The sequence below is a fragment of the Neopelma chrysocephalum genome, unplaced genomic scaffold (genome assembly GCF_003984885.1).
Source record: "Neopelma chrysocephalum unplaced genomic scaffold, ASM398488v2 Primary Assembly neopelma1_76, whole genome shotgun sequence".
In the NCBI taxonomy this organism is placed as follows: domain Eukaryota; kingdom Metazoa; phylum Chordata; class Aves; order Passeriformes; family Pipridae; genus Neopelma; species Neopelma chrysocephalum.
In genome coordinates this window covers 858,023-882,356 of record NW_020897737.1, presented here as the reverse complement: position 1 = coordinate 882,356, position 24,334 = coordinate 858,023, and the positions used below count along the sequence as shown (strand labels likewise).

Here is a 24,334-nt window from a genome sequence, read left to right as displayed (position 1 = left end):
GATAGGACCTGAGGTAATAAATATGATTGTGTGAGGTCAGAGTTTAATAAGTAAACAGCTGCGTCAGTCATGATAAACATCTCTCTGCTCCCACCTCTGCTAATCTGTCACATGGAAAGACAATGCTGCTAATGAAGTCCAAATCCCCTTAAATCCAAACATTAGATTGTAAAATAAAATTGAAGTCATCAAATTAAAGCACAGAATGCACAGAGCTGTAGAACATAACATTTTCTACCATTCTGCTAAGCTAGGCTGTGCCATGACATGGATGTTTTATACACAACGGGTATAAATGGAACCTCAATATCATATAGCTGATAAAATCTGTGCCCCAAAATTGTTTTAGAAAACCTACGTCTGACTTCAGTTTAACATGGCAACATATTCTGCCGTAGCCACACAAAAAATCCAAGATCTGATCTTATTTAAAACCAACATATTTCAGAAGGCTAGTGAACTTTTTGCCATATGAGTAGTCTGTTGCAGAAGGACTAGCAGTGCTACCTATGTATTTCCCTGATCTGCTTTTCTTTCCCATAGAGCAAAAAACATGGGTATAGAGGAGACTAGGAAACACAGAAGTTTCACTCAGAAAAGCTGCATTACAAAAGTGCTATAGATTTCTTCTGATTATTTACATGATGGACATGGTAGTCATAACTCCTAATATAACACAAAGTGGTGTGTGGGGTCATGGGGGTGCAGGAGAAAGTTGATTCAGTGCTCTCTCCCTGAGCACAATGGCCACAGTAGGAACAGCTGATTTTGGAAACTCCTGAGTAAGGCAGCTGGTGTGGGAGGTGGTGTTGCAAATAAATGTGCTGTTTTCACAGATACTTCCCTTGGCTTGCATAAGCAGATGAGGCCTGTTGGATGGGCCAACTCACCCTGTCAGCTAATTGTTGCCAAAATGGAGTGGCTAGTAATCATTCCTAGAACAGCTACACAAATGGAGCAATCCAACAGCTTGAACTTTCTCTGTTTCTTGGTGCCCTACAGCAAAGAAGTGCTTTCTAGTAGACACTCTGTCCTCGTCCATAGTAACATTTACAATTAAAACTAGGTCAATAGTTGAAACCATGAAGAACTAATTGTCTATGTAAGTGTAACACTTCTGGCTCTGTGAAGACAAACAAAGACAGAAAAACAGATATTTTGAAAGACTTGAGAAAATTCTTACGTAATTCATTGCTCTTTGAACAAGAATAGCAAAAATAGGAGAAGAAATGTAATTTGTGAATTTGTGAATCTTCTCATATTTAAAAAATATGTAGTAATCTGCTTTGTAACTATTTCTGGCTAAATGCACCTGGCATCACAATTCAGAGCACAGTTCTACAACCTTATTAGGCAACCGAGAGTGTTTTCTGGAGCAGGAGGTAAAAAAAAAAATCGTTACAATGCCTTTACCTTCCTGACCAATATATTCTAGGTTCAGTGCCATGGATCAACATTACAGTTGATTTATATCACCTTCTGAATCAATCTCATATGGCTGAGATGCACTGAAAATATTAAAAAGAGAAGGACGCAATTAATGCAGAAAAAAAGTACACAAACCTTAATAAAACCACTTTCTATCACTTTGCTAAAATAAGCTTTCAGGCAGATGCTAATATTCTGAGCTGGCTGACAGCCTGAAATGAATATGTGGGAATCAGGTACCACAAATGGGTGGCTTGGAGAGAATGTGAAGCCTCCTGTGAGTTTATTTAGCATTTTCCTGATGTCTCAGGTGTCCTCAATAGGCCAGAGCAGATATGATTCTTGTCCCTGGAACATAAAACCAGTGTAGTGGTGTATGTGATGCAAAATACAGGTGTCATACAGAATGTGAGTGCCCAGAACCGGATTCTTAGTATCATCACACAGTGCTGCCACGCTTTCCAAGTGCATAAGCCCCATCAAAATCCATGCAGAGATCAGTCAAGGGTTGGGAGTGGATGAGTCACAAGTATCTAGAGGGTGACATTATGTAGATTATGATTTTAACTCTCATTGTTTTTTTCTGCATACAAAATAAACACAACTTAAACTAATTTTATTGAACACTGCTATACAAACCCTTGGTGTTGACTGCTCTCTGCAGAGTGCTTTAAAATAGAAGTTATAGCTACTTAACAGTTTGGAGAGTGCAACTGAGACTGATCTTGACTAAAGTGGAGTTGGTTGCTGAATATAACTTTCCTGTAACTGCTGACTTCTCAAAATACATGTGCCTCTAAGAGCTGTTGCTACATCTCTAGTGGCAATAGCATATATTTGTAGTATTAAGTAGTGCTGGGTTCTTCCCTCCACAAGGCTCTAGTTCTTCCTGCAGCACCCAAAGGTTTAGAACAGTTATCCAGATATAGAGACTGAGGCTTTATATAGCATGCTATCTGAGATCAAAACAAATATCAAGACAGTCATTTGAGCATGCAGCAAACATCTAAAAATGGTATTTGATTCCTAAACTTATGATTCATAGGTGGGTACATCAACCATCAACAACCCTTTTGTTTCCTGTAATGACTCCCAGAGAATTAAATATAGATGTGGGAATCTGCAAGCATGAGCAATGTAACTAATTATTATAAGGTAAACTATGATGGAAATCTACATCATGCCTACCATCACCACTAAATGCAGGATGGCTTATCCCTCACTGAAAGAAGGATGAAGAGCCTCATGCTTACCACAGGGTGAGATAATTCCCAGAGCCAAGCACTGCAGTGGAGGTAACACACAGGGCAGACCCTCACTCACCTTTTCATGACTTATCTGAGCCCTCATATCCTACATCAAATGTCTTGTTTTAGTAAAATATGGACCCTGAGCTGTAGTTCCAGGTGACCTTCCAAACTGTGTTCACAAAGGGCAAGTTTGGCGTCAGAGCATTCAACAGCACAAACTAGAGTCTCTTGTATGGTGTATTTCCATGTTCTCAGTGCAGTATATAGGGAAGAGGGATATCATCCCCATATAATACATGCACCTAGCTTCTTACCTACTATTTACCAGGAGCAGTTCTATCTCATTTTATGCACAGAATGGTTTGTACTTATGAGAGATTAACCTGACCTTGATTTTATTAAATTTGGAAATATGACAAAACAGCCGACACTGCAACATCTCAGATGTGTTTGTGAAGTGCTTTAAACACTTAAAGCACACTAAATGCTAAATGTTAAATATCATGATGGCAGGCAAAGTGCTATTTGGTGCAGTAGTGAAAATGGTAACAGTAGAACATTCCCAATATGCTGAAACCAATCACTAAATTATTCTTGTTTACACATAGCATTACTACAAGCAACTGACATAACACAGATGTATCTAGCCCAATATCTAGAGAACAAAGACAAGTTTTTCTAATTCCTTCTGATTTCAAGTTTCCATACTCTGGAAAGTTTTCTTTAAAGTGCTAAAAAATTATATGCCATCTTAGAGGTGCCAGGTAAGACTCTGTAACTCTGTTACACACAAATGAGAAGCAATGAGCTTTGCTTAGTGCTCTGTTGCAATATTGCTTACTCTGCTTCCAATTAATTTGCATTTAGGTGTGGGAACTTTACAAATGTGATATGGCAGCTCAAAATATTACTTTTGCCACATGGGCAAATGTCAGGAAAATTATCCATCTGCATTCACAACAGCACCCAACTCCACTCTTTCCTGCAATAAGATGGTGTCTGATGTCATTCAAACAAACATTTCTTTCTCAGGGTGAAACAGAAAATATTTGTAAGTAGCAGCATATGTATCACTCTTCCAGCGCGCTAGTTCCATTCTTGTATCCTATTATTTTTCTCAAACTGTTCAGGTACACCAGTTTGAAACCTTGCTCAGTAACCATTTGCTTTCCACTTCACTCAATTCATCCAAATATTACTGGGCTCTTATCAAGGAATTTTCACAAGAATTATGTAAATGGAGGAAGTACCATGCTAATACTTATTTATTTAACATATCAAAGAACACAGCTATCCTGAGCCTGGATCAATAATAATTCCTCTAATGAAAATGTGGTCACAAACAGAATGCCCCATCAGAAATAACTGCCTTCAAAACTAATCTGCTTTACAGATGAGTAAATTCACTAAACAATCTGTTAAACAAATACAATCATGTTTACTTTCTGCAGTGTTAGAAAGGTAAAAGCCAAGAACCATTCCCAGGAACAAAGAACAAATAAGAAGCAGTAATTAATTCATTTTGAACAATCATAAGAGCAATAATAGAGTGTTTTGCATCTTTGGCTACCTATATTCAGCAATTAGCGGCTCACCATAAGCTGAATGTCAAATAAATACTGCAGATTGTTTGCTGTTGTTTATGCCTGTGGAATACAACTCTGTTTCTCTGCATATGTCCCATTTCATCAGGTCATATCAAATCATATTTTGTCAGTGTTTATTAATTCAGCCTTAATCTAGTCACATGACACACACTTCAATGCACTTAGTTTAAAAAAAAAATCACTTTCCATAATTCCAGTTATTTTAAATGTGAATAGATACAAACAATTAGCCAGTGACTTGCACATCAAATTTAGTGCATTTCAAGCATGTTTTTACTTAAAGTGTTGAGCAGTAATTTAAAATACTATTTCCCTTTACTTTTAAATTGCAACCTACAGACTACAGAGTTGACTTCCTCTCTTTGTAAGAGTAGTGACTTGAGCTAACACTAATGGGAATTACTGAGGCATACCATTAAAGTTCTAGACAGCCTCAAGTTTTCCACAAGACTAAGAAGTACCGCTGTGCCACTTAAGAGACTATTTTGCAAGAAGTAAAAGCTTAGCAAAGGAACACAGGCAAATTTTCCTTCCACCCTGCTATGATTAAGTCTCATTTAAGTTGTACACATGGGAATACAAAAAATTAAATATGTACATTTAATCCAGAAAAATAGGGAGGAGAAAGAAGGGGATGAAGAGAAAAAAAGTAAATTTAATTGGTTTACCTGATACTGTACAACACTTTTCCAGTTTTAGAAATCCTCAGCAATTTGTTGTCTGTTGTGACATCATGGAAATTTGCTCCCTTCTCATTGGCAAAGAATAAATCTGGCTTCCAAATCGAGTCCAACATAGAGGGATCCAAATCCAGGGAATCATCAGGATATTCGCTGTAAGCCAGACGTGAGTCATTCCACTGCTGTCTCAAAAAAATGTTCACTCTGTAGTCCTACAGAAATGCCATGTAAAAAGGTTACTAAGCCATCAAAACTGGAAGCCTGCTTTAGCTTTCTTTATGCTCTTAGATTTACTACAGTACCAGGATTACAGCAAACATTTGTGTTATCCTTTGAACATTAGACCTGTCATTTGAAAATAAAGTTGTCAAAATGCTGTACTGAACCAACAGGTACATTTTCCAAATCAAAATTCCTTCAGTGATGAGAAAAATATTAACTGCAACCTCCAATATCAAATATAACCCTCTTTCAAATTCTATGAATTAACTCAGAGGTGCTTAGAAAGTCAAAAAGCATTGCAGCTAGATATATACAATTTCAACAAATATTCTGTGAAACTAGCAATTTAAATAAATTGGTTCCAATATGCAAATCAATTATGTCTAATGTACTCATGAATAGCTGCTAATTCCAGTGAAGCCAAAACTGTATAGAAGAAATTAAATAAGCACTTCTTATTTACTATTTGTTTGCTTTTTCTATCTACTGCATGCTTTTCTCTCTATGTTTCTTCATTTACTCCTCCCTCTCTGCATCCTATTAAAATTGGCCTAAATGTATTCTTCTGCTCAGTGGTCTGCTAGTCACAACTGGGAAAGTCAGCAATTATTTAGAGGTTTATTTAGAATGAACATTAACAATGTCAAGAACTGGTTATTAACAGGGAGTGTGCAAAGAGCATTTAGGGGCTAAACTCTTTGGAGGGAATGGAAAGAAGCAGATGCTTATTCTCCTTATCCCGAATTTCCAAAGTCATCTCTCCCAGTTTTCTTTGCTTTCATAGCATATTTACTTGAAATTACTAATTTTAATTTGCTTGTGAACACTCTTTTACAAATACATCTACTCTTCCTCTAAAAAAATAATTCTTTAATAATATTAATATTTATTATATTATCTGAAGGAATATTTAATCAAATAATTCTGTTGACAGAACAAACCACTCACATTTAGGATTTGCTTTATGGTAACTGCAGTACACTGAAATGGCAGCACTCTGCTCTTGACTTGGAAAATGTGTGAGCTGACCTGGGTTTAGTTAAGTAACTGAACTGCATAGTCTAAACAACTTATTATTCTTGAAATGTAGATAAATATTCTCACTCTAATTGGAGCTGCAACTTGCCCTATATGCAGACTCTGTGAACAAGCTCTTCCAAGCTTCAGCTTTCCCACCCTTTGCCCAGTAGGGTGGTAGAGAGGTGTGCTGCTGCCCTGACAGAATACTTCTGACATCGAAACTAATGCAGTTTTTTAACCCAACAGATGATGCTTTATAATCTCGCTATGAGCATGACTTTTTTTCCTTTTTTTTTTATTTTCATTTTGCTGTTTTGCATAGATGTGAATCAAAACAGGAATGTCTACTAATCAAAGCAAGACAGACCTGAGAGAGGTCTCAAGAATAGCCTGTTTATTAAAGATACTTACAAAAGCCCATATTGTACTTTTTATGATGGTCTTGTTTGAGACATTTAAAGATCAAATAGCTACTTGCAGTTCTGAGCTTATAAAATGTCATCACATCTTGTAAGGATGCACTATCCATAAGCACACTATTCCTTATTTCTCAGTCTTAGAAACTAAGTGTCTTATGTTTATAATGTGTCTTTAAATTTATATGTGTCTTTATATGTGTCTTAAACTTTATATGGGACAGCTTTAGTCATAAATCCAGGAAAGCACTTGATTTTAATTCTGCAGAAAAGAAGGCAGGAGCTGTCATCAGCAACTGTTGATAGAATAAAACTTCTACACCTAGTTGCACGACTGCCTTTAATTTTATTTTGTAATAAGATATATAATGAAGCCTATGAAAAGCAGAGGGATTTTTTCCCCCATGATACAGAAATCATAAATAAGTCAAATCAGTAAATTATATAGAAATATATTAAAAAAATGAACCTCCGTGGTTGGTGATTTAGATAATAAAAAACAGCCTAAAAAATCTTTGTTCATAGAAGAGCTTGCATATGATGATATATATTACACCAAAATCATAAATAATGCCAATTGGATTAAATTACATTTTTCAATATGTCCCTTCATAAATATCAGAGCCATCACACTGATGCTTTCCCTCTGCAACCTTGTTAGAAACAAAACAGAACTGAAACCGTTGTTTATGTCTGATAGGTTTTACACATATATGTATATATACTTTTTAATGAGAAATAAAAATGGAAATATAAGATACACATCATAAAAACAGTATTATTTTTCCCTCCTGTGCTTGCAGCATGAGCAGTTGAGAGGGATGTGTGTTTACACATTCAGACCTAATCATGTGCAGAATTTTGAATTTACTTTTCCTGTGCTAACATTGTAACTGCCTTTTGAAGAAAAATTCTCTTGAGAATGGTAGAACAACACGGGGCTGAGGCACACTACAGTGTGTATTTTGCAAGTTCCTGAGGGTAGAAGTGGGTGGACTGTAGTAATGCACTCCTACACAACCAGGAGTACACCTGCTCTACAAATTCTTTCTGACAGCACCACTGCTCTGAACAAGGAGTGTGGACCTAAAGATTCCATCTCAGTTGCAACACCAATGCTAGCAATAGCTCAAGGCAACTCAGATAAACAGCTTTCCTCTGTTCTCAAGCCATAAGGTCAGAGAAATACAAACATACTGAAAGAATATTAATCTGATTAGTTTCAATAGCTTTATCTGAAGATTTAGGGACTCAATCCACAGATATACTTAGTTTATAAGAATGTAGATAGAAATCATCTTTCAGCAAATCCAAATCCAGATCCACTGCCCACATCTTCAGCAAAGCTCTGGATTCCTTTGTTCTCAGGCACTGCTGTGGCAGGGGCAGTGCAGGGGAACCCTCCTCCCTCTTCAGTGCTACTTTCTGTTTCTGAACTGACACTCATCTTAGATCTTAGCTTTCCTCCCATCTTCCCCTCCAACAGCAATGATTGCCCAGAAGTTGAGTCAGGTGTCTGAGACAAACAGCCGACTTAGCTGGTCTTCCATGAATTGAAGGGTCTTACCAAAAAGACTAAATAGGAATGTTAACTGAAAAGTAGAGGTTTAATGACCTATTTCAAGGCCATGCAACAGAAAAGCACTTGGTTACCTATGCACCTAAGCATTCAAGGTGTCCCCAATTACTTCAGTGGAAGCCTTTTATGTATTTAAAACTATACATATGAATTAATCAGGATCTAAGAAGCTTATTTGTAATTACGGTTTAGGTTTTTTTCTAGTTGGACGATAGTATCATACAGCCAGCCACAGCCAAGCTTTTAAAAGAAAGGAATGGCAATTTTTTCTGCTAACATAAGTACTTAAAACACAACTGGAGTTTGATGCATTCACCCCAACAGAGAACCTGCTGCATAGTGTCAGTCATTGATTATAGGGCATAACGACAAGAATAATGTCCTCACAGTTAGTCATTTCTGTAATTAACAATTAGCTTGTCAATGTATAAATTCTCTTAGCTTCTCCTACAGCTGATAGCTAAAAAATCCTGGTCATTAGCAACACTGAACATCTGAATTCTTTGGGATGCTGCCCAGGCTGATGTAGATTACTCATCTGTGATACTCGACAGCAGTCATGCTGTACAGTGAATTTTCTGCTGAATACTGCATGTGTGAATGCTTCCAAAAATAGATACAGAGTTTACTGCTTTATTCAGTGAAGTTACTCAGGATCATCTTTTTCTCTTTCTCTGCAAGTTAGGACTTACATGAAAGATGAATCAATGAAGAAAATTTCCAACTATATTATCTTGACTGGCCTTTTTTTCCCTGTTTCCATTTCGGTATAATATATATCACTCTAATATGGAAGAAAAACATTTCTTTTGCAGGAAAAAAGAAATCTATTGGGATTCTGTCCCATATGTGCATTATAGAGCAGAATGACTGATATATGTGCTTTTGTTTCTCTAGATCTTTGGGACTAAAACTCATGAAGAGTCTGTGGAATTCATCCATGGGAACCAGCACAAATCCTGTTTTATTTCTGAATTAAAAGTTTTAGTTTTAGAAGAGTGTGCTGCACATTGGAGTTGTGCTGGCTTTTCACACAGGGACGAATTTTATCCTACTCTCTGTCTTAATCAGAAAACAGCAGATACTCTTGATAATGTTAGTGAGAACCTGGCTTACTGAATTTAGTAGGTCTGGGACTGTAATCCTATTTTCCATGTTAATTTCTCCTACTGAAAGCTTCTCTAAACAAGTTTTCATCTCCCAAGTTTCCAATGAACTGCTGTAGATCGTCCAAGTTATATTCTGATAATGCCCCTTCAGTATATATACATAGTTTCACTAAGCATTCCTCTCCTCTGAGACAGGAGTGTCTCCATTGAATTTGCAATCCAGGCTTTTAAATGAATCGTTTAGTTTTATGTCAAAACCATCAAGAGCATTTTATAGGGAAAAACGATTCCTAAGAGTCAAACAAAACTTGTTATTTATCACAAGGGATGCCAACAGTTTTACCACATGATTATATCTATTTCAGAAAGGCAAAGTAGATGGAACAGTAATTGATGTCTGGCTCTCAGAGCAGACTGCTAAAACTAGTCACAATAGTCATTAAAGAAGTGACAGCATTAAGAAAATCAATATCAAACCATTGAACAGCATCTTAGAGAAATCTTTCCACACTTTCAGCAGATATTATGAACAAAGCAAAATAAGAAAGCCAAGAGTCTTTGTTTTCAACTACTTGAATGTTTGGCTGTTTTCAGCAAAATGTGTTAATGAACATTGGAAAGGTGCACATTAACATATTTGATAGAAGGTAAAATGCAATGAGGGGATTTAATCAAAGCAATGAAGGAGTCTAATTAATGCAATCAGCATTAGGTCGTGCAAATATTTTCATTGAATGCCATCTTGTAAAGCTAGTGACGTGCAGGATTTTTGCTACTTAATGCTATGCTGATGGCTCTGCATACTAGGATCAACAGACATGGCTGGGTAAAAAGGCTACATTCATAGCTATCTTCTCAGAATTCTTTAAACACAGGGAAAACAATTGAAGTTTTCAAAAAATAATGAAAATGAAGTCTGTTGATAATTATGTTACACCATGATATGTTTTTTTCCTTGTCATTTTTAAATTAATTTTAATTTTCTTTTAAGGTGTTTTTAAAATATTACAGATAAATACTCTAAAGCATTAACTTATCTGTTTTTTTAATAGCTATGTATGTTACAGATTGTCAATTTTAGTAGAGTCTTTCCCACACTATTTTAGAAAACAATCTGTCCTAGAAAAAACTTGCCTTTTATCTCTAGAAAATATTAAGTAACAGGGTGGGGTTTTAAATAAAATTATTTAGGAGCAGAAGTTTTGTGTTTCTACATTCCTTAGGCACCACTTTCTGAAATGATGGCAGGAATTACAACTGAATCTAAGTGAATATTAAACAAAATACATAAGTTGGGCTAACTATCTGTTCTTCAAGGCAGTATCTATTCCATTTTATAAAAAACCAGTTCTTTGGTTTACTTCAAGTCCTTTTGTGGGTAACAAGTTCATTTTTAGATACAAGGATATCAGTCGTACAGGAAGCCAAGCATCTTTACTGCCTCTAGCTTCAGAAAATCCAGAAAGACTTGGATGCTGTGTAGGAATACCTAGAAAACAGTAGTGAAACTACTTTGCAATTGCTTCAAACGTCCCATAGATATGAGCACCTAATATTTATTATGGGTTTATCACATTATGATGAGAAAGCCATCAAAAATATCTCTCTGGACTAGCCCCCACAATCAGGTGTATGTAGGCTTGAATAAACAACTGATCTTTTTTGTTCATTTTTGAAAAAGAGGATTTAAAAACTCAGAACCTTTCTAAATGGACTCAGAAGAATAGTTCTTATTTTTCTTAGCAAATATCGAAAAAAGATAATAGACTGCTAGCCTTCTAGACCAAAAAAAAAATTGGAGTAAAATTTTAATTTTCATTTTTTAGCTTGATTTGGTTAATCCTAAATTAATAATCGTAAATTAAAATCAAAATCTCATGTTGAAATGAAAAATAGAACTGTTTATTTTTAGATTTATCATAATTAAAATTGGCATTTTCATTTTGGGTTTTTTTTCTTTTTTTTTGACTGAGTGTATTCTTTGCATTCAGTCAAAATACAAATTTTAGCCAGGTGGAATCCCATAATTTCCTAGTATCTATTTAACCTCAAAATACCTAAGTCTTATACCTATATGTTATAATCATTTGATTCATGTTTTGCATTCACTTTAGTTACTGATGCGGCTGCAATTCACAAAGATTTATCTAAGTTAACCAAGACTCTTATCTGCAGCAGCAGATAATTCAGCATGTGGTGTAAAACACACTCAAACATGGAGTACTTGGCAGGGAGCCCCACAGCTGAGCTCCAGCCATTCCTCTGTCTCTTCAGTGCTAATAAAACCTGAGAAAGCAGGTTTGCAAACACTTATATTTGCTGCTATCACAATTACTACAGACTATGGTGGGGTTACTATATAGGTGCATTTGGACTTGATAGGTGAGTTTAGTAATTTATATATCTCTTATATAATTATTCTATATTTATTTTTTGTTATTTTATTATTATTATTATTATTATTATTATTATTATTATTATTATTCAGCTTGTAAGTTTTTAGTATCTTAATAACTTAGTCAATGTCCCCACGTCCTGAGCATCCCTATTCTACATCACATCCCACTCCTTCACAAGATGGCTTCAATGACCAGTCCCACTCACCATTGTAGTTTCTGCTATTGAACCAAAGCTGTTGATAAATATGTTGCAGGTAACATTTACAGGAGGACCTGCAAGTTGAACAATAAATAGAAAAATTGACAGGTTTTGTTCATGACATATATTAAGTATTGTTGTTCTCTTGCCAATGACATCATAGCACTTACCATTGTGGTTTCTGTGACTGATCCAAAACTGTTGATAAAAATATTGCAAGTAACGTTTACTGGAGGACCTGTGGAATGCAATAAAAATGTTGCAATATACATTGAAACAAAAGTACAGATCCCTCAGCCTCCGTACAATCTGGTACAGATGTGGCTGGAAACAAGCAGAAAGTGAGTTTTCCCACACAGATCATGTAAATTTTGATCGAAAGAAAAACTTTATCAACACTGATGTACTTAACCTAGTTTCATTGGAAGTTGTTATATAAATACACAGAAGTACATCCTTGCATTTAGAGATTCACGAGAGAATTGAGTGAGGGCTTTTTTCTTATGCGCAGTACCAGCGCAGAATATACTTTAGCACTGCAACCACTCCTCTCTCCCTTCTCCCTTCCTCCAGGACTTTAAATTAAAAGATTATCTCTCCACATTTACTCCACTCTCTAGGCAAAGGTTTGCCACTGAAATTCCCAGCAAGGGCCACTTTTCACATTTGACTCCAGTCCACTGAAAATCGACTTAGACAACACTTCGTGCATCTGATCTGGAGATGTCTGGCTTGCCACAAACAGATATTTTAGCAATATGCGTTCCAGCTTTCATTAAACAGCTGTTTGCATTCTCTTCCCTCCCACCTCCTTCGCTTGTATTCAGCAGTCACTGACGTGTAGCAGAATGAATGGGGACTTAATATTTAATTAGTTGTCTATTAGCCTCCTTGATTTTTTAGGTGTGATGAAATAAACAGGGGTTCTCAACTGAATCCACAAGGATTAATGCTAAATGCCTCAATTTCAGTGACAAAAAAGGTGGTACAAGCACTGAGTATCAGTACTTTCTTCTTTTTTTCCCCATTATGGCTTTTAATCACGTAATTTTCCATATAAATAAAAAAAAGTCAGTGCAGACTATAAATACCCACATTTAGTTTCATATTTAGATCTGAAATAGATTTAGAAAAGATGGAAACAGTACTACTTTCTTTTTTGAAAAATGGAAAGATAAAGTAATGAGCCCATTGTCAGCTTCCTGAGTGCTAGGCCACCCACCTGCAAGGAAACAATCATGTTGGCTTTAGGAATCAAAATTCCAACAGTAATATGTTTTGAGGCTGTTAATTTCCAATGAAGTGTGTTGTTCTACTCAGTTTTTTACAAGAATTGTTTTTAAAACACTTTCTTTTTATATTGCAAATGTGTGTCCACTTTCAACACCAAGCCAAAACAAACCGAATAGTCTGCTATTTCCCTCTATATTATCCTTTTTATTCCTTTTAATTGGTGATATTTCTACTGGCTGGGCACCTTGACCAACATATTTCCCTTCATCCAGACAAACTGAATCACTGAATCATTGTAATTGGAAGGAACATCTGGAGATCACCTAGTTCCCCTAGTCCATTTAGTCCCAAGGCAGGATCATCTAGAGCAGTTTGCTCAAGACCATGCCACATCAGACTTTGAATATATCCAGAGATGGAGACTCCACAGCTTCTCTAGGCAACCTGAGCCTAGTCGCCCTTACAGTAAAAGGTTTCTCTCATGTTTACATGGAATTTCATGTGTTTCAGCTTGTTCCCACTGCCTCTTCTGTTGTAACTAGGTACCACTGAGACAAATCTAGCTCCATCTTCCTTACTTACACCCCATCAGTTATTCATACACATGGATGAGATCCCCCAGAACCTTCTTTTCCCTAGGCTTCAGCATTCTCAGCCTCTTCTTGTATGACAGATCCTCCGGTCTTTTAATTACATTCCTAACATTTTGCTGGGCCCATACCAGTAAGTTCATGTCTCTCTCACACTGGGGACTTAGCATTCCAGGTGTGTCTCACCAGTTCTAAGCAGAGCGAAGGATCCCTTCCCTCAACCTGCTGGCAATGCTCTGCCTAATGGAGCCCAAGAGGTGACAGGCTGCCCTTGCTGCAAGGGCACGTTGCTGGCTCATGTGCAACTTGGTGTAAACCAGGACCCCCATGGCCTTTTCTGCAAAGCTGCATTCCAGCTGGCCATCCCCCAGACTGTTCCTTCCAAGGTGCAAGACTGCATTTCCCTTTGCTGAACACGGTGAGGTCATGTTGGCCCATTTGCATGGCCTATCCAGGTCCCTCTGAATGGCAGCACAAGTCTCTAAGAGATTAATCATTCCTCCCAGACTTACATCTCTTGCAAATTTTTTGAGGGTGCACCCTGTCCCATCATCCAGGTAATTAATGAGGATGTTAAACAGTATTGGCCCAGTATCAATGCCCGTAGTACACCAGTCGTGACTGGCCTCCAGTTGGATGTTGTGCTGCTGTTCACAACCCTTTAAGCATGGCAATTCAGTCAGTTTTCCATGCCCATTTAGCTAGCCTGTTCCAAGTTGTGAGAGACAGTGTCAAAAGCCTTGCTAAAGCTGAGATACACACTGCTCTCTCCTTATTCATGAAGCCTTTCAAGTCCTCATAGAAGGCAATTAGCATTGTAAGGAATGATTTGCCCTTCATAAATCCATGTTGACTACCACCAGTCATCTTCATGTCTGGAAATGGCTTCAAGAGATTTGTTCCAGGCTTTGAGGTAAGGCTGGCTAGCCTGTAGCTCCTGTATTCTCCTCCTTGTCCCTCTTAGATACAGGCGTGACATTTTCTTAACACGTAATGATGAACCTCCTCCAGTTGCCACGACCTTTCCAAGATAATTAAGAATGCAACCACCCAGCTTTCAGCACTTTCACAGAATATTCTGAGTTGGAAGGGACCCACAAGGATCACTGAGTCCAACTCTTAAGTGAATGGTCCATATGGAAACCAAACCCACAGCCCTCATGTTATTAGCACCATGCTCTACTTGTGGGCGTGTCCTATGTGTTCCTGTGGACTCATCTGTGTCCAGTTTGCCTAAATGCTCTGTAGCCTAATTCTTCTCCACTGAGTTTTTATTGGTCTGGACTTTTTCACGGGTCTCAGTGGCATGGGATTCCTGAAAACCATTCTTGACAATAAAGACTGTAGCGAAGGAGGCATTGAGTGCCTTGGCATCTTCCCATGCTCTTTGTCAAGTTTTCTTTAATATCAGGGTGTTGTCTTGCAAAAGCCTTAATATGTTAGCATGATATTCCTGAGTGCCAGCAGAACCTAGTAAAGATGCTTAACTATGTTAGGAAAACATGCTTACATATGTTAGGAAATATGCTACCACATCACAGACTGCAGTCCAGATGTACACTGAGTAGGTACATGGTAGAGCACTGTATCTTACAAAAAAGCAAACACCTCCCTCTGTTTCCCTACTCAATTATATAATTACATAGTGTCTTTTGCTTGTGTTCTACTGGTAGGCGTGAAACAGTAACTCAGCAAACTCAGTAAAAAAAAGAGAGAAGACTACATTTGTGAATATCCAAGGAATTTGAAAATAAATAAGTCTATGGGACCTGATTCGATGCATTCCAGAATCCTGAGGGAATTGACTGATGTACTTGCCAAATCACTCTCCATGATACTCTCCATAGCAATCACACGAAGTTCTTGGTGACTGGAAGAAGGGAAGCATTGCATCCATTTTTAAAAAGGGGAGAATGCAGACCCTGGGAACTACTGACCTGTCAGCCTCACCTCTGTGCCTGGGAAGATCATAGAACAGATCCCTCTAGAAGCTACGCTAAAGCAAATGGAGGACAGGGAAGTGATTCGGGACAGCCAGCGCGGTTTCACCAAGGACAAGTCCTGCATGACCAAAGTGATGGCTTTCTATGGTGGAGCGACTCCATGAGTGGACAAGGGAAGGGCTACAGATGTCACCTATCTGGAATTCTGTAAGGCCTTTGACACAGTATCCCACAACATCCTTCTCTGTAAATTGGAAAGGTGTGTTGGCTTTGCTCAGCCTGCAGAAGAGAAGGCTCCAGGGACACCTTATTGCAGCCTTTCAATATTTAAAGCAGGCCTGTAAGAAAGACGGGAACAAACTTTTTAGCAGGGCATGCTGCCATAGAATAAGGGGTAATGGTTTTAAACTAAAACAGACTCCATCAGAGAAGATTTTCCTAATGTAATTGTTCCTTTAAAATGAAAGCAGTAAACTTCTGTGAAGTATAGCCAAGGTTTGAGAACACAATCTAAAACTCTTCAAAGGCAATGGAAAACTTTAATTTGACCTTACTGCCTAAAATCTAAAAAGAGCTGACATTACCTGTAAAAAAATTAAGCAAAGTATAATTTTTAATTAAATCTTTTTCTCCCCCTAGTTTTCCTTTTGTCACCTCCAATGTAACAAGATGCCTTTCAGGGCACATTCAAGATAATCAAAGTGATTTTTGAGTCATAAGGAAAATGTCTGTTTCTTGAAAGGACTTAGGGAAAAAAAAAAACCAAACCAAGTCCAAATCAGCTAATGCTCAAATCAACCAGAAAGTAGATGTCTGGTATTCTGATAAACAGCTAAGATATCACTTCTGTTCCCTGCAGCTCTCTTTTCCCTGCTTCCCCTCCTGTGACCTCGGGACACCTAGCACTTACAGAAACTCAACACTCATCTGCTCACCATAACCACAAGAAATCTGAATATACAGAATATTCCCCTGAATTTGCTGTGGCATATTGCCTCAAAAGTCCTGTACCAAAGTATCTATGATCTTGTTGCCATCTGACTAGAGAATGAATCCTTTCCTTGTCAGCTTCCAGAGGGGGTGAACCCATCCCAATGTGCGGGAATATTCCCGTATGGAGTGATGAGTGCCGAAAGAAGTACGTTTGAGCCCCATCCAGCTCCTAACTCCAGCCTTTGCTAAATATTCTCCCGTACTGATAGCACACAGCCAGAAATCTGTCTTCATTTCATACATTCTTGAGAAGATTTACTTGTACTCTTGCCCTGGAGATCATCCTAAATGCAACTAATCATATCTGTATCCTCAAGTTCATCCCAACTCTTGTCTTTTTTGGTGTAGAGTTTCCAGGTTGCAACTGGCAGCCTTTTTGTCTTCACATTAATTTCAACCATATAGCTAAATTGTCCTTAGTGGGAATATTATAATCATACAAGAGATTTAAAATTATACCTGTGCACTTGCCAATTTTCTTTGATATGTGTATTTATTAAGGGATTTTGTAAGGCAAACTAAAGTACAGTACACACAGAGAACTGTGGACAAAGCAGAGAGATGCAAAAGCAAAAATGAGAGATGAGGTAGAACCATCTTATGGAATGACAGTGAAAATACTGGCAAGATATTTACAGATCTGTGAGGAATCTTGTGTCTTTTTCTACACATAGTATTTCTCGTCTACCTTCTCCCTTTGTCCCTTGTGCCAATGCACCATCTCAGATGTTTTATTTTGTTCCATATACAGGGGAGAAAGGTGAGCCAAACTCCCCTTCTCCCCTTACTACAGATCAGGACTGTTTGAAAAGCCTAAAGTCAACCCCACCTGGGTGTGGAGATAGAGCAGGGACCCAGGAACAGGACCAATGGGCAAAGGGGAGAGGCAGCAATCCCACCAGGGACTGAGAATCCTGTCATCTGTGGGGCAGGGATTTCATGTTTGAGCTCAAATGAAGGAGGTGACTGAAATGTGGGTGAGGGCAGGACAAAGACCCACATGCTGACCTAAGCACCAGTAACACATACCTCAGGACAGCGGGGGGGGGGGGGGGAGGAACTTGTTGGAGATGGTTTTTTAATTGCCAGTACTGGACACAGCTGGGGGTTTAGCAACCATTTATTCCAACCAAACTGAACAGCCTCCAACATCCAGCACAGTCTTTATGAGACCCGAAACAGAGCTAACCCTATGGAGGGCTCTGCTTCTGCAGCTGCAGTACTACAGGTGCCTGAATTACCACTTCAAGAGCTTGCCAATCCATCTCTTCATGGCTCTGCAGGCACATCACTGTAAGTCAGACAGCAAGGATGAATTGCTGCTGGGACACCTCAGCTGGCCATGGTCATTAGACAGGAGCAAGTTGTTCATCATCGTAGCTTCCTCCCTGCTCAGAGTGTGGCAGACAGGATAAAGACTGGAGTTATCAAAGCTAGCTCAGCCAGTCCTGTGGCCAGGGACCATGGATATCGGGCCAGGAAGAGAAAGGCGGCTTTGATGCACTGGAAAAGTTCCTCTAAGCCACAGGGATCGTGCAGCTACTCCAGAAGCAGTGCAGCTTACACGCTTGTTTTCAAGGACTTGTATAATGGATAGCCCAAACCCTGATGAGAAAATTCTCAAGATTTAAGGAGTTTACTTAAGGTTCTTGTAAGAAAGCAGGAGGCAGACCACAGGTAGTCTTTATTGCAAGCACCTAGGTAGGACTTCTCTCTTTCCCTATCATTCTGCCTCTGGGCAAAACCAATGTTTTTGTCTATTTAAATATCATCATCTCATTAGAGTGTTAACAGCTTAGTCACAGGAGGCAATATTTATGGCATCAATACAACATAGTTACCCTAAGGCTTACAAATCAAAGTGACATTTTTTTGTTGGGGAGTGATGCCTTTCATTTATAAGGTTGTCTTTCTATGGGATTTCTGTCAAGTGCATCACCCTGACTGCCTAAGTATAATCATGTCCAGTAAACAGAGAATTCCTTCTTCTTTAGAAATGTTCAACACAATCCAATGTAGATTATTAAGCTTATGTCACTTATTATTCATTGATCAAAACTGCACCTACTAAACAAGCAAACAAACAAAACTTAAAATTAAAGAAAAAAAGCATAAGCATAGAGTTCTCAAGAAATGTAGTAGTTGTATGGTACTTTGCACTGATGCAATTTGCTGGTAAAATCAAATAAAGACAAAATTATTGTTCTGCTTCATCAAGCTAAAACCAGCATCCTCTGAAAGTTCATCTGTCATGTATAATAAGTTAGCTTGCTGAGAATGCTATTTCTCCCAGTAGGAATATGGCAATGGTTTTGGTTGCTTACTGGTGCATCTAAGACTCAGAATCATATTCTGTGTAATCAGTATACATTTGTGATCAACAGAATAAGGATAAGAGTCACAAAAGCATTTATAGAACCAGAGAAAAACCTGAGGAGATCTTTAGATGCCTAAATTATTTTTAGGACTCTCATTCCCATTGATATAACTCAGTCCAAATATCACCGAGTATCTGACAAATATATGTGAGCAACACGACTTACGATAACAGTGTCTTACAGACTGGGGGAGACACAACACACCTACAGCAGGTGAGAGATGGAGGCAATGCTGAATGGAATCAGCAGGAAAGCACTATGGATAGCAAAAGTACAATTTTTCCCTAGTTCCTGCTGCCTATTTCCAGAAGTGCACATGCAGGCACACAAACATAAATGAACAAAGTAACATGAACTCATACATCAAGATTTAGGCTGCTTCCCTTTCTTCCTTGAGAAAGTATCTGAGCAAGAATACAGCCTTACGACATAACCTGGATATAAAAGGGCATGCAACATTCCAGAATTGAAAGCTCATCCTCAGTAAAATACCACTGAGGCCTCACAAGACAAATACTCCAGTGATTGTCAGGTGCAGGTGATTACAGAAAGAGTCATAGCAAGAAAATTCTCTGGAGTAAGTACAGCTAAAGCCATCTCTCTATATATACATTGACACAGTTTGAGCTCAAACAGTGAGTAGTCAATTTCTGAAGTGGTATGTGAGTTTTCAGCTGTGGGACTATAGCTGAATGTAACAGGAGTCATGCCGGTAAAATCCTATCAACGTTTCAAGGAAGGAGAATCCCTGCTAAGATGCACTTTTTTGTGCCTTAAAGCGCTTGTGAAAATTGTTGGATCCACATGCTTCACATTCAGTGAATGCTTTTGTCCACAGACCCAATTCTGGAAGAGGAAGGTAAGTCTCACACTACAAAACCTCTTCAGTTCTGCATTTGGCATTACGGGATAGTCCATATGATGTGTTCATTCTCCTCTGACTCTTTCTGCTGAGGCTGATAACAGAAACATATATTACTGTCAGCTCTGGGTTACAGTGGGATATATCCACATAGGTTATCTAATAGACACCGCACAAGAACAATTTTCAGGCACTATTTTATTTCACTTCACAAACCAAGATTTCAGAAAAAAGCCCTTCAAACAGTTGACAAGTTCCTGATTTACCCAGCTAACCTGAGCTAGTCTACAAAGAATATATAGCCATAGCAGTCACAACGGATCGTATAAATGTGCTAGAGCTGGCTTTCATGTGGGTAATTTGAGGGATGGTACCAAGGTAGTCATGGTAGGCTGGAATTCACTGGAGGCCATTAACCTCAGCATGTGCTGAGCTCTGCATCATCTCGGTGTGGTGCAGAGCACCTCTGAGCAAATTACTTAAAAGCTAATTCAGATATTTCCACACAACTCTCAGCAATAGTTGTGACTGAGTGCAGGCAGTCCCAGAACTAAAGTCTTCCATGTGCAAATGAGACTGTGGAAATAAATCTAAAAACAGTGAGTCAGAAATCTTACATCTGGAAACTTCTCACTGAAACTACAAGCTTACAGTGCAAAGTTATTTACTATTTATGTCAACTTTAAAAATATTCAAATCAATGCTTTATTCTTTCATATGTCCATCAAACTCTTTTTCTTTCCCTGAGCTTTCCACCAGTCTTTCAAATCTTTCCATTCCATGTCATGACAAGCACCTCATTGCAAGGCATCTCTCTAAAATTTTTCTTCTTCCAATGCAATAGAGCAGTGGACAATTGTTTGGGGAAATTGAATTGTTTGCTTTTCTTCTGACATGAAAAGATCCAGGCACCTATTTCTTTTCTTATCACAAAACAGTACTCACTGAAGTGGCTCTCAGCCTCACTGCAAGCAGGTAGCAGAGATGCTCCTCACATCTGACCCTGAGAAACTGCTCGGTTGCTTTGCATTAAGGAAGACAGAACTCTTCACTGCTGATCAGCATGTGAGCTGCAAAATGTGTGCAGAGGCCTGGGACGCTCCTGAATGTGGTTAAATAAAAGATGGTATTACATCTATAGTCATAAAATCTGCACTCCAGTGTAGGGTCAGATAAACTCCTCTGGGTAATTTTATTATTAATAATGTTTCATGAAGCCAGAGTAACCAACTCATCTAACAGACTGCATGGAACCATAACACAGAAAGTGTCCACTGAGAAGAGAAGGCAGGAGGGACAATCTACTCAATGAAAAAAAAATTATTCATAATAATATTAAAATGTATGCAACCAGCCTTGGTTTCTATTTTTAGTCAGAAATAACTGCTTCATTTTCCTTGGCATACTCACCTCAAAACATTTCTTTAAGAAGAAAGGTTACTTTTTTCTTCTTCTCTAAATATGTCTTACTTTGTTCCTTCCCTGTTATTCTGATCTTGTGTTGCAAAAATTAATGGAAGCTCAGTTATAAGCGTCACTAGCTACAGTCTCAAATACAGGGCTTGGTCAATACCTCTCTCTGTGGCCACAGAGACGACTCAGAATTGATTTTAACTCCTTTCTTGTTCCTCTGGGCCTCAGACATTCACTTTATTTCACAACTCTGCCAGCTTTCCCTTTACTGCCTCCATAATGTTCCTTGCTTTAGTGTCTGAAGAAAGAAAGCAGCTTGTGTGACTAACATTACGGAGCAGACATTGATTTATGGCTGCTATAGAATTATAGACCAAATTATACATGGGACACAGATGAACAATGGGATTTAGACAAATGGAATGGCTCATGGATAGGGAAAAATGACAACAGAAATGGTCGGGAGCTGGTATGGATGTCAATCAGCAACAGGTCAGAGACACACTGACCCATCTACTCATCACATCTAGTACTAACAAAGTAAAATTTTCCTTTTCTTTTCAAAGCTTTCCAGTTTTTTACCACCTTACAGTTCAACTCATTTCCATACAATCTGTGGAAAAGATTATTTTGAAATCAATTCCTCTATCCTGACTCTCCCCTTCAATGCTCCCATCAGCTGATCTGTTGCCTGTTAAACTCAGCTTCCTATCCTTTTCCTTCACACGTCCTTTCCTTTGGGAACTTTCTATCTGGTTGCACACATCCTAAATACCAAAAAGAATCTGTATTTTAACTGCAAGACATCCTTAAGGTACTTTTTGGGTGTCTTTCACAGGCAGTTTTTTCAGTCATCATTTCTTCCTATATATAAAAATGGCTGTAAGAATGGGAAGGGAATAAGAACTCTTCACCAGCCTAGAAAATAAGCATCCTATAAACTGACTGGCTTACTTTTTTATCCATACCAAACCAGCTTTCTCATGTAGGATGCTCATTGCCTTGCTGTGAGGAGTATCACATGGCTCTCACATAGGCTCAGAGCTCTGCTGACATAAACCACGGTTGCAGAGTCAGGGCATCTGGTCTTTTTCTGAGTTCTACCATCAAAAGCCATGCAAAGCAGAAGTCTTCTACAAATGAGACTATATCCACACTGAGGAACTTAGTGATCTGAATTGAATCTGTCTCTAATTATTCATAACTTTGATAAGTCAAACTTTTATTTTACTAAAAAAACAAGGAGTTAAAATCTGGTTTTAACAGATTGCGTGTGCTTTACCTCACACAAAACACCCCTCAAAAGTGTGACAAAACCAAAATTCTCAGGAGTACAGAGCCAAAGAGCTGCAAAATTCTCCCAGATGCTTATTTTAGGATGGTTCCTATAAACAGACTGGCCAAAGGCTTTTAACACCTCAGACTGCTGCATCTGATGGGATATCACTGTCTGGAAAGGAAAACTGCTGCAGTCTGAAACTCTTATGTGGAGCGAGTACATCTTCATTTTTACTTTTACGTGGGGAGAGTATGTGCACATGTTTATGCACAGGCAACAGGCTACATCTACATCTGGAAAAAAAGGGAGTTTTTACATACACTCCTTGTTTGGCACCATGCATGTAATTTGCATCTCTTCAACAACTGCTTTAAATTGCAGTGTGAGAGTTTATAACAGCATTCCAAGCACAACTGCTCTGTTATTTTATTTATTATTTAGGACTAATCCTTTATCAGACAGAGTAAACAGTACAAGAAGATATAGCAATTCTGTTAAGAGGGTTTCATAGCCTGAGACATAGACATAAAAACAACACATATTGGGATTAGAGGCAGCCTAACATAATGAGTATTGATCTGGTAAATTTTAATCCTAGGTTTTCCCTGACTAATTATGCCAGTTTAAGGAAAGCATTTCTTTTAAGGAAAGCCTCTTCTCAGATGTATTTCCCCAAGTACAAAAGCAAAGGATATTACCCATATTTATGTTCCTGGGATGGAGAAAGAACAAGTTTGTTCATGCAGTGTCTATCAGCTGAGTGTTGGTTACCAAGCTTTAAGGGAAAGTGCCCACAAATCAGCTATTTGCAGATATGCCTGGTTGCTTCTATGCAGCCTTGTGCTTTGGATGCACACAAATACACAGGTAAGAGTTATTAGCTTTCAGAGAAGAGCATCATACTGCTACTGTGCTTCCCTGGACAGTCCACTGTTTGCTATAGCCAAAAAGATCTCAGCTCCATAGCAGGCAGAAGGAGTTGCAGCGTCTGATGCTTTGATGCGTCATACCCAGGCCCTTGCAGAGGAACCTTAAGGGCCTCATATAGTTCATCGGCAGAACATGATGCTTCAGCACAGTGGGGTACCACTTGCAGAGAGCAAATAATCTAAAATGGGCTCTTTGTGGGCCTTCCTTACACTGATTCTCAGAAGGACTGAAGTATCTCATTCAGGATCCACTGCTCAGACCATTCCGTACCAGGTCAACATATATTACCTTAGTTTGAAAAATCAGTCAAGAATTTCAGCCTAGTCTTCTAAAACACAGACAGTTTTGCAGCCAATAACAAAGCTTTGAGAGATTTCATGCAGAAAGGGTCCTTTCTTAGAGCTTCTACACCTGTCTCAGATTGAAGGGATGCAAACTTGCACCCCCTAGGCTACAAGGCTGTGGGTTGTTTCTTGGAAAATGTGGTGGGATATCTCTCACTGTCTCTTATTCAGAGGAAATGGGATTCATCCAAAAGTGCAGCTATGGTCACTGCTAAATATATTTAGTAGGTGTAGATAGCCTGCAGTAGCCAGTAAGTTGTGTAGCAAAACACTTGGGGTACAACATTTGGAGAAAGAGAGAGAAACTGCACTCAAAGACATTTCTATCTTAGTGGTTGGGGCAATTATCAGGAAAAGTGAGAGAAGTGTTGGCTCTCAAACCCTGTCCTTACATTTTCTGTAATAGTTACATCAGCTGCCTCCAAGGTGTACTGGCTACAACAGGCACTTCTGTGCATCA

At 38.5% G+C, this 24,334-nt stretch overlaps 1 protein-coding gene across 9 annotated transcripts in view; it reads right to left on the bottom strand.

The window, feature by feature from the left end:
• GLRA2 (glycine receptor alpha 2) overlaps positions 1 to 24,334 on the bottom strand; it is a 129,106-nt gene that overhangs the window by 91,035 nt on the left and 13,737 nt on the right. For 4 of the 9 annotated variants that reach the window (XM_027688975.1, XM_027688977.1, XM_027688971.1 and 1 more), the window contains exons 3-4: positions 12,080 to 12,147; positions 4,954 to 5,177 (exon numbers count right to left, since the gene is read on the bottom strand). In XM_027688975.1, the coding sequence (XP_027544776.1) occupies positions 4,954 to 5,177; positions 12,080 to 12,147 (292 nt within the window). Of the gene's footprint in view, positions 1 to 4,953; positions 5,178 to 11,915; positions 11,984 to 12,079; positions 12,148 to 24,334 lie in introns of all 9 variants that reach the window. The other 5 variants (XM_027688972.1, XM_027688974.1, XM_027688979.1 and 2 more) reach the window with 3 other exon arrangements.